Source organism: Trachemys scripta, chromosome 12 (assembly GCF_013100865.1).
Source record: "Trachemys scripta elegans isolate TJP31775 chromosome 12, CAS_Tse_1.0, whole genome shotgun sequence".
In the NCBI taxonomy this organism is placed as follows: domain Eukaryota; kingdom Metazoa; phylum Chordata; order Testudines; family Emydidae; genus Trachemys; species Trachemys scripta.
In genome coordinates this window covers 36,366,110-36,376,362 of record NC_048309.1, presented here as the reverse complement: position 1 = coordinate 36,376,362, position 10,253 = coordinate 36,366,110, and the positions used below count along the sequence as shown (strand labels likewise).

The 10,253-nt window shown below is 60.5% G+C and overlaps 2 protein-coding genes across 2 annotated transcripts; both read right to left on the bottom strand.

Annotated features, from left to right (window-relative positions):
- Positions 1–1,261: 1,261 nt before the first annotated feature.
- LOC117885926 lies at positions 1,262–4,203 on the bottom strand. The gene is made up of 2 exons (XM_034787488.1): positions 3,676–4,203; positions 1,262–2,265 (listed from the first exon to the last, which is right to left on the bottom strand). Exons 1-2 carry the CDS (start codon positions 4,136–4,138, stop codon positions 1,970–1,972), a joined length of 759 nt encoding a protein of 252 aa, XP_034643379.1. The 5' UTR covers positions 4,139–4,203; the 3' UTR covers positions 1,262–1,969.
- A 585-nt stretch (positions 4,204–4,788) lies between these two features.
- LOC117886346 lies at positions 4,789–7,381 on the bottom strand. The gene is made up of 2 exons (XM_034788068.1): positions 6,883–7,381; positions 4,789–5,794 (listed from the first exon to the last, which is right to left on the bottom strand). Exons 1-2 carry the CDS (start codon positions 7,015–7,017, stop codon positions 5,015–5,017), a joined length of 915 nt encoding a protein of 304 aa, XP_034643959.1. The 5' UTR covers positions 7,018–7,381; the 3' UTR covers positions 4,789–5,014.
- Positions 7,382–10,253: the final 2,872 nt, after the last annotated feature.

Below are 10,253 nucleotides of genomic sequence, written 5' to 3'. Positions count from 1 at the left end.
CAGCAGCAGCGGGGCCATAGAGGGCAGGGTGCTATCGTGCGGGCCTGCATCCCGCTCTCCGGGGCTCCGCTGCCTCTGGGGCTACCCTGCCCTGGTTCCTCAGCCACCTGCCGAGGCGGTCCCCGGCTCTGCCCTCCCGGTCCCCACCGGTCCTGGAGATGGGAGCCCTGGATGGAGGGACCCTGGGCTGAGGCGCAGCCAGGGAGCCCCGCTGCTTACCCCGACCCTGCCAGCGCTGGACCGGCTGGAGGTGAGGGGGGAGCGGGCAGAGTCATCACTGGTGGGGGGGAGCCCAGGGTTGAAACCTCCCAGAATCTATCCCACACAACCTGGCAGCCCTTGTAGGCCCCGATCTGCACCTGTGCTTAGGTTCCTGAACCCCAGATGGGCTACAGGAGTGGGTCCCATCCAAACTCTGGCTGGAGGAGCGGGTGGTGTCATTTAACTCAATGGTAGGATCGGACCTGGGGTCTCCCCCAGCCCGTGTGAGGGCCCAGTCTACCAGGCTACAGAGTCACACTCACTCCAGGCCCAAGACCCTTTCATTATTTATCCACAGTGGAGCAACTTGGACAGAAGAGACTGAAGGGACCCATGCATCAGGGCAGGCACGCAGAAAAGTCGCCGGGCTGGGTGGATCACTGATTTGGTGTCATATGTAGAAAGGATCTGGGGCTAGAGCAGTGGTCCCCAAACTTTTTCAGTGTTGCTCCCCTTATCTAGTCCTCAATCCCCCAAGAGCCAGGGTGGGAGGGCAGGGCGGGGATGGGGCAGGGCTGGGGAAGAAGAGTCGTGCTTGAGGCAGGACAGGGGAGCTGCCAGTACCTCTTTTGCCGGAGCTGTCCCTGAATGCTCCTCCAGGCTTCCTGTCCCCCAATGGCAGAGGCTGGTTACTGCAGTGCTGTATGCTGCAATACAACAATGCTGATCGGACACTGCCAGGTCCCCTTTATGACTGGACTTTCCAGTCGAAAACTGGACACCTGGCAACCCTAAGCCGGGGCCAGGGGCTGGGACAGGAGCAGCAGCTGGAGCTGGGGATGGGGATGGAGTAGAGCTGGGCGCAGAGCAGGGCTCTGTGGTGCTTGCTCCCTGCCCCCAGCGGGCTGCCCCAGGCGTGCTGCGCCCCCCCTGAAATGTTCCTCCCACCCCCCTAGAGGGGCACGCCCCACAGTTTGGAGACCACTGGACTAGAGGGACAATGTAAGTCCCCTCACCTGCATGTCCAGTGGGGAAAATGTTTAAAAAGAAGAAAACGAAAGGAGGGGACCAAAATAATCCAAAAATGTTTGTTTGTTTTTTAGATATTTGACAACAGAATCAAGACACAAATTGAAATTGGAAAACAATGAAAATGTTCATTGTAATGAGCTTTTTCCTATCCAGAAAACTTCTTGAGAGCCCCCTGCTTTTCTGAAATAGTTTGATTTATACGAAATTATAACCCTCTTCTCCTGCCGGCATTCCTCCTCCTCGTGGGTGCAGCTGGATCGACAAGATGCCATGCCCTTCCCTGAGCTAGGCCCACAGGTCTGAAACCGCCAGGAGATTGAACAGGAAATTATACAGCCTCCCAGAAACAAGCCGGACGTTCCCTCAGCTGTTGACAAATGGAGAATCCCCACTTGTGGGCAGCTGTACTGTGCTGATGGAACACAGCTGAGTGGCGAGCACGCCTTCTAGGAGGGGGCAGCGGGATGTGTATCAGCTCATCTTTCTCCCCCATCCCATGGCCCAGTCAGTTCTCTCTGCTGGAGCTGTGAATGCTGGGAATGCTCTGGAGAATCTCCACTAGCTGTCAGCAGTATAGGGCCAAGGACATGCAGCTGAGCAGTTCCAAATCCAACCAGTGCATGAGTACACATGTGCACACGTTCCACGCCTGACGCTGCCCGGCCCCACAGCTATTCTTCAGCTGCCAGGCAAGCAGTGCCCAGGTTCCGTGGCCTGTCCCAGGGCAGCACGGTTCTCAGTTCAGGTGCGGCCTGGTGCCCCGGAAGGTAATGAGGTACTCGGGGTAGGTGAGGTCGTCGAAGAAGGTGACGAAGATGCTGGGGCGGGAGACCATGTTGACCACGCTGTCGTAACGGCCGCCCCCATCTGGCTTCTCTGGGGGTAGCACCATGTCCTCCTTGCCCTGGGTGAACTGCCCCGTCAGCACCCGCACCTGGAACATAAAGCGATGCCCATGGGCGTCGGGCTTAGCGTAGTCCACTGACCGCGCAGCCTCCACCGCGAAGTACAGGCCCTGGCCGTAGATTCCCACTGTGAGAAAGGAGAGAACAGAACAGTCACCCCCAGACACTGAGAGACGGGACACAGGGCCATGTCCTTTGTGGGAGTGCCAGCCCTGAACCATCCCAGGCTGAAACTGGCCGACTTAAGGGGGCAGGAAATGGGACATAGGGCCGTTCCCCTAGAGGAGGCACTGGCCCCGATACGGCCCCAGGGCAGGGGACTGGCTGGCGCTGGGGGGTGAGGAGTGGGACAAGGGGTCTTTCGCCTCTAGGGGGCGCTGGGTCCCATCTTGCTCCAGGGCAGGGACTGCCTGGCTCAGAGGGGTGGGGAATGGGACATGGGGCCTGTCCCGTCTAGGGGGCCCTGGTTCCCGTCCAGGCCCAGGGCAGGACTGGGTGGCCCAGGGGGCGGGGATGGCATACAGTCCTGGTGCCCCCAGCCCCGGGGGCCCCCACGAGCCCAGCCCCACCCTTGCGGCAGGTGTTCCTGAGGCCGATCTCCTGGATGGAGCGCCGGTTCTCGGGCCGCGTGCCGTGGTAGAGGAGACGCTCATTGAGCTCGCCCGGCGGGTTCTTCTCCTCCATCCAGCAGCGCTGCCAGCAGTAGGAGACCCACAGGACCCGGTTCTGCACCCTCTGGATCTGCAGGGGGCAGGGCAGGGACTGTGGGCATGGCCAGAAGCTGCCAAGGGCACCCCCATGTGGGGTGGGGGGGCACCCAGCCTTTCAGGTTCTTCCCATCCCACCTTGGCCAGAGCTTCAGTCCCAGGTCCCCAATCCCCTGCAGCTCTGTCAGGGGACACCCCCCAATGGCCACGGACATCTGGCCTTCCTGCCCCCATGGAGAGCCCTCCAAGGACCTCCTTCTTCCCTGCAGGCAGGGCCAGGGAAGCTCCCCGTCACTGAGCCCCACCCCCAGCTGGGGCTAGGAGAGATTCCCCCCTCCCCCTGACTGGGCTTTGGGACCCACAGGGGGTGTCTCTCAGCCCCAGAGCCCCCCAGCCCCTCACACTCATGTGGAGGATGCAGTAGCCCGGGGCCGTCTGCTTGAACCCCTTAGCCACCTCCTGGTACTCCTCTGAGCCCTCCGCCAGCTCCACCAGCCTCACCAGGCTCTCACCCATGGGCTCCCAGTGTGGGGCAAGGCACCTGTCTGCAACGAGAGATGGGGTCAGTCAGTGGGGAGCCGCCCCAGGCCCAGTCCCTGACCTAGGGCCGGATGGGAGCTGGCGCCCCCGTGAGAGGAAAGGCCCCGTGCCCCATTCCCTGCCCCAGTCCCAGTCCCCCGAGGTCGGATGGGAGCTGGTACCCCCTGGAGAGGAAAGGTGCCATTGCCCATTCCCTGCCCCCAAGGCAGCCAGTCCCACACTGGTGCCCTCATGTCCAGCAGTGGGGCAGCGGTGGGGGGGGTCTTTGGAAGGGGGTCAGTTGCTCTCACCCCACAGGCAGATCTCCCGGCGGAGGCGGATGGGGGCCCCAGTGCCCGGCGCAACACCCACTGCCTTGAGAAGGTCGATCTCCACCCACTGCCCGTCCCCATCGATCTCTGCCCGGCGCTCCCCGCTGGCGTACGCCGTCTCCAGCCACTGGTTGGTGGCCACATTGAAGGGATGCCAGCCGGCCGTGGCCAGGTGCTGCCACTTGACCAGCCCATACAGCACCTCGGCCTCCACCCGCTGGCGCTGGGCAGCCTGGATCCTGGTGTGGACAGCAGCCACGGCCTTGGCCACATCCTCCCAGGCGCCCCGCACACGCAGCACATTGCCCGGTAGGCGCCGGAGGCTGACAGGGAAGTGGTACAGCGAGGCCTGGCCGAGCTCCCGCAGGGCCTGGGCACCAACGGCCACCAGCTCCGCATTGCAGACGCTTTCGTCGTGGAACTGGGCCACGAAGCCAGCCATGGCTGCCTTCACTCAGCCCACGTCAGGCTCTCGGCCCACCACGCGGAGCTCCAGCCCCTTGGGGGCCCCTGGGAATGCAGAGAGGGGTCCTGAATAGGTGGGTCAGCACCAGTGGGGCTCGGTTAGCAGGGGCAGTGGGTCAGAAGCGAGGGATACTGGCAGAGCTGGAGGGGGCCCAGGGCTAGGGTAGCAGGGGGCTATGGACTGGGAGTGCGGACCAGCCCTCCAGGTCCTTGCATTGCTCTTACCTGCCTGCACCTTTGGGGGCTTCCTTGGGGCATTGGGAGCCTCCAGAGCTGCACCTGCAGAGGAGGACAGAGCTGGGTGAAGAGGGCACAGGGGGCACTGCCACCTCCATGCAGCCCATGGCCGTGCTGCTCCCCCGAATCCCCGTGCCCGGCCTCAGGTGCCCTGTCCTGCCCAGGGGACACAGACACCTGGCCGGGGGGATGGGCCACTCACCAGGTTCGCAGACCCAGAAATTGAGGCACAAATTGGGGGAGGGAGGCAGGAAGTCAGGGGCAAAGCAGAGAATAGAACCCAGGAACCCCCACACACCGCCCCAGCTCCCGCTCTAACCACTAGACCCCACTCCCCTCCCAGAGCCGGCAGAAAACCCAGGAGTCCTAGCTCCCAGCCCCCCTGCTCCACCCACTGGATCCCACTGCCCTCTCAGACCTGAGACGGACCCCAGGAGTCCTGTCCTCTCAGCCCAGACCGCCCCTCCCCAGTTCTCGTAGTGCCAGCTCCCGTGTCTCTGACTCTGACAAACCCGGCGACCCTGGGCGACCTGCCCGCCCTCAGGCTGCCACCCACAGCTCTCACCTGCCCACAGGTGCTGGAGGGGCCATTTGTAGGGGGGGTCTCCTCGCAGGCTCACCACGCAGCAGAGCTGCTGAGCCAGGTCCTGCAGGAGGGTCGCCCCCCACAGAGGTACTCGCCCAAGGCTCGGCCCCTGATGGGCACTGTGCCCAACACCAGGGAGTCCAGGTCAGCCTTGATGGCCCTTCTGGCCAGCCACAGGTGACGCAGGAGGCCCCGCAGCCCCAGGGACAGCACCCGAGTGTTGGGGTGCAGCTGGACGGTGACCTGGAGGTGCTCCCAGTCCATCAAGTGCAGCAGCTTTGCCCCAGCTTCTGCCAGCTCTGGCTGGGGAATGTCCAGCCGCTCCTTGGCTGGTGAGTTATTCTGCAGATACTCCTGGATGGCCGCCTCCGCCTGGGCCACGTAGGGCTGGAAGCCCACCACCACCAGCTGCTCCCGGCTCGCGGCACAATGCAGGGCCACGTCCCACTGGGCGCCCAGCCCAGCCAGCAGCTCGCCCCACTCCTGACCCTGTGTGGCCCAGTGCACGCCCTCCTCGATCGGCACCGTCTGGCAGCCCACCAGGCCGCCCAGCAGCTCCGCCGCATGCTGCAGCTTCTCCTGCTCCAGCCCAGCCACCGTGACACCCTCAGAAGGCACCAGCCCAGCATGGAGGTCCCAGGCCAGCTCAGTCCCTGAGTCACCGGCGGGGAGCTCCGGCTTGGCAAGAAGATCCCAGGCTAGCTCGGTTCCCGAGACAGCAGGGGGGAGCTCTAGGATGGCGGCGATGCCCCGGTCCAGGAAGAAGCTGGGGGTGAAGACATCCTCTCGGTGCTCCTGGATGAAGCGCACTTGGTGTGACAATGCGGTTCTGGCGGAACCCAACTGACAGTGCCAACTCAGGACAAATTGCTCAAATAGGGCAGTTACAGCCCAAGGCTGGGTTTTTTTCCACCTCTAAGGCAAACCAAACCAGCCAGACTAGGAGGACTTCGGTCTCACCCCACTGGCTAACCGCAAGTCTCACAAGCAATCTCCTTAGACACTCTAGTTTCCCAGTATTCCCACCAGTGCCACTCGTTATGGGGACAAATGGTTATGAAAACCAATACCCCAGTAAAAGAAAAAGGTTCTCCTGATCCCAAAGGACCAAGCCCCAGACTCAGGTCAATATACAAATCAGATCTTACCCACAAATCACGCTGTTGCCAATCCTTTAGAATCTAAAATCTAAAGGTTTATTCATAAAAGGAAAAAGATAGAGATGAGAGTTAGAATTGGTTAAATGGAATCAATTACATACTGTAATGGCAAAGTTCTTGGTTCAGGCTTGCAGCAGCGATGGAATAAACTGCAGGTTCAAATCAAGTCTCTGGAATACATCCCCCGCTGGGATGGGTCCTCAGTCCTTTGTTCAAAGCTTCAGCTTGTAGCAAAGTTCCTCCAGAGGTATGAAGCAGGATTGAAGACAAGATGGAGATGAGGCATCAGCCTTATATAGTCTTTTTCCAGGTGTAAGAACACCTCTTTGTTCTTCCTGTAGAAAATTACAGCAAAATGGAGGCTGGAGTCACATGGGCCAGTCCCTGCATACTTTGCTGAGTCTCAAGGCATATTTGCCTTCTCTCAATGGGTCCATTGTATAGCTGATGGTCCTTAATGGGGCATCAAGCAGGCTAGGCAGAGCTAACACCAGTTTGTCTGGGATGTCACCCAGCAGCATAGCATAAGTTTGAAATACAGACAGTATAGAGCCAATATTCATAACTTCAACTACAAAATTGATACACACATATAGACAGCATAATCATAACCAGTAAACCATAACCTTGTCTTAGACACCCCATTTGACCCCCTTTATACAAGATTTGCGTGCCACTACAGGACCTTGGTTGCAACAATGATCTACATGGTCCCAGATTATATCAATAACGTCACACCTGGAGAGGCGAGACGGGCACCGACAGGACCCGGAATGCCCTGAGCAGCTGCTGGCACCGGCTCTCCACCTCGATCACCTGCTGGCGGGGTCCCCGGAAGATGATGATAGCTGGGGCGCCCTGTCGAAACTCCATGCTGACATGGGGGTTAAGGAGCTCCTTCTCCACCACATCCTTGACGATGACCCACCTGGGCAGAGGCTCGGCCGAGTACTCCCAGCTCACCAGCTGCCTCTGGAAGGCCCTCACAGCCAGGTGCTGGAGGAACGGTGCCGTCTCCCCTGCCAAGTCGACAAAGCCCTCCCCGTCATAGACCCGGATGGACCCGAACTCCTCCACCAGGGATGGCTCGGCAGCCAGGGCCTCCAGCAGGTCCTCTCGGCCCTCATGATGCACCACATAACGCTGGCGCACTGAGCGAAATGCCGCTTCCCAGCCGCGCGGATCCTCAGGGCTGGCCACTGTCAGGAAGGTCAGGATTCCCCAGTGGTAGGGTTACCATATTTTGAGCCTCCAAAAGGAGGACACTCCACCGGGCCCCGCCCACGCCCCCCGCCCCAACTCCGCCCCCTCCCCTGCTTCCCGCGAACATTTGATTCGCGGGAAGCCTGAAGCAGGTAAGGGGGAGTGTGAGGGGAGGAGGCGCGGCCCAGGCTGGCCCCGCAGGCCCCCCGGCCCGCTCAGCACCCCCCGGCCTAGCCCCCGGACCCCTGGCACCGCCGGCACTCGGTGCCCCCGGTCCCTGGCACCCCCGGCGCTTGGCCCCGCCGGCCCCCGGCGCTCGGCGCCCCCGGCCCCGAGCCCCCGGCTCAGCACCGCCGCCCGCATGTCCCGATTTTCCCGGACATGTCCGGCTTTTTGCGATTTCCCCCCGGACGGGGATTTGGAGCCCAAAAAGCCGGACATGTCCGGGAAAATCCGGACGTATGGTAACCCTACCCAGTGGGGACAGGCCTGGAACCCGTAGCCGGCCTCCTCCAGGCGTCCCTTGAACTCTCGCCGCACGACCGGGCTCTCGTCCACATAGCGAAGGAAGAGGCCAGCAGAACCCCACGGCCTCTGCGGGGAGAGAGGAGAATGTCTGGGACCCGCCGGTGAGTTGGAGAGCCGGGAGGGGCCTGGCCCTGGGGGTTCGGGCACCCGACTGCCGTGGATTGTACAATGGGGGGGTCAAGCTACATGGAGGGGTTAGATACCCCTTGAGTCCTTCTGAGATATCTCAAATGGCGCTGGGCGGCTCAGCAGATGGCGCTCTCCCCCAACAGTCAGTGCTGGCCCCATTGCAACACTAGGGGACGCTGTGCTACAGGGAGCAGGACTTCAGCAGGGGGCGCTCTCCCCCTAGCAGTCAGGGCTCTGGTGGCGATGCAGCATTTCAATATGGCTGGCCCTGGTGATTTGGGGAACTGGGGAAACGCCCACCCCCCAGGAACCCAAGCAAGAGGTTGGCAGCTGCTGACTTTGACGGCTCCCACCCTGTCTCACACAGCTGGTGCTGGGGCACGGCACCCACCCAGCTGCCTTCTGCCTGGGGTGGTGGGAGGCCAGGGGGGCTGCAAGTGTGGGGGGTCCCCAGCAGCAGGTGTCGCTGCTGGGCCTGACAGGGGCAAGGCACAAGGAACCATCGGATTGGCGCTCCAGGACCAGCCCAGGAGGTCAGTGGGGAAACTGAGGCAGGGCCATGCATATTACTGTGAGTCTGGCTGTAAGTCAAGAGCACTGGAGTTGGGGGCCCATCAACTGTCACAGACCCCTGACCGTAACCCCCAGTGCCCCATGGCTGGAGAGACTCGGGGGGGGTTGTCACTGCTCCTGGGGGTCCCATTTCTGAGAAGCACTGGAGAGCGGGGCCTGTGCTGGAGAGGACAAGGGGAGAGACGCTGCTGCAACCCACTGAACACAGAGGCCCCAGGTGCGAGCCCCAAACCTAGCCACTGTGGTGGGTCCAGCAGAGGGCGCCATAGGCCCTGGAACACAAGTAACGGCAAGGGGTCACCGGTATCATGCTCAGCGCACCCGGGAGAGTCACGGGCTCTTACCAGTCAGGGTGCTAGGATCTTCACCCACCTGCCAGGGAGGGCAAGAAAGGAGTCAGTTTATTTATGAGACACGCCCCTCCCAGAGCCGGGGATAGAACCCAGGAGTCCTGACTCCCAGCCTGCCGCCACCCCAAGCTCTAACCATTAGACCCCAATTCCCCCCCTCAAAGGCCAGGGATGGAACCCAGGAGTCCTGCCCTGCAGCCTCCCACCCCTCCCCCAGGTGACCTGCCCCATTTACCGGGCAAGGAGCCGGCAGCCCCAGCGGGCAGACGATTTCCACCAGTTTCATCCAGGTGTTGGGCTGGTGCTCCAGGAAGCAGCTGATTTCCTCCAGCATGGCCAGCAGGGTCTGACCGGCCCCCAGCAGCGGGAAGGACACGGACTCCAGGAACGCGCCGTACACAGAACAGAGGCAGCTTCGCACCATCTGGCGCATGACCTGCAGGGACCGAGAACAACGGGGGAATAGATTATGGGAATCTGTAGGAAGATTCTCCTATCTATCTATCTATCTATCAGAGAAGTAAACCGATATTCCTTCAGCGAGGCCTCCAGTTCTGGAAGTGGGAACTCAAGGAGAGAAGAGACAGACGGGTGATGTCTGTCCGTTACGCGGCACCTAGCTGGCGACAGAGGCTACGAAACACAAGGTATTTAGGATTCGCTGCTATCTTAGCTTCAAGGATGACCTAACACCTTTTTTCCCTCGGCTTCATTAACCTGTGAGAACTCCCAGGCTTTTCTCTCCTGGAAGTCTCTATGGATGCCAGGGAAACAGGGAGCCCACAGGCAAGTTCTTTTGGTTTTCAAGACATATTTTTGCTTTTCAGAAACTGCCCATGGCAACGGCTTCAGTAAAAAGTTTCATTTTTGGCGGGGAAAAATTAGTTTTCAGAAACTGCTTCCAGCAAACCGGCTGCTTTTCAGTGACACCTCTGGGGGCTCAGCACAAATGTTCAGTTTACAAAACCTGCTGATGTTAAAACAAAATGGTAAAACAATGGCTATTAACCAGGATGTTCAGGGATGGTGTCCCTAGCCTCTGTTTGTCAGGGGCCGGGAATGGGCGACAGGGGATGGATCACTTGATGATTTCCTGTTCTGTTCATTCCCTCTGGGGCACCTGGCATTGGCCACTGTCGGAAGACAAGCTACTGGGCTAGATGGACCTTTGGTCTGACCCAGTATGGCCGTTCTTGTGTTCTTACGTTCAGGTTTTGGTAAAAATTTTCAGTTTGGGGGGGGGGAATCCATTTTGGGGAAAGAAAGACTTTCCGATTTTCCTAGGACTTAGAGAAAAGGAGGGTGGTGAAGCACTGGAATGGGTTA

Coding starts and splice junctions, on each gene's coding strand:
- LOC117886346 (XM_034788068.1), bottom strand. CDS start 7,017: ATGGAGTTTCGACAGGGCGCCCCAGCTATCATCATCTTCCGGGGACCC. Junction 5,795..6,882: donor TGCCCGTCTCGCCTCTCCAG/GTGTGACGTTAT, acceptor TTGTCACACCAA/GTGCGCTTCATCCAGGAGCA.
- LOC117885926 (XM_034787488.1), bottom strand. CDS start 4,138: ATGGCTGGCTTCGTGGCCCAGTTCCACGACGAAAGCGTCTGCAATGCG. Junction 2,266..3,675: donor CCGGGAGATCTGCCTGTGGG/GTGAGAGCAACT, acceptor CCTTTCTCACAG/TGGGAATCTACGGCCAGGGC.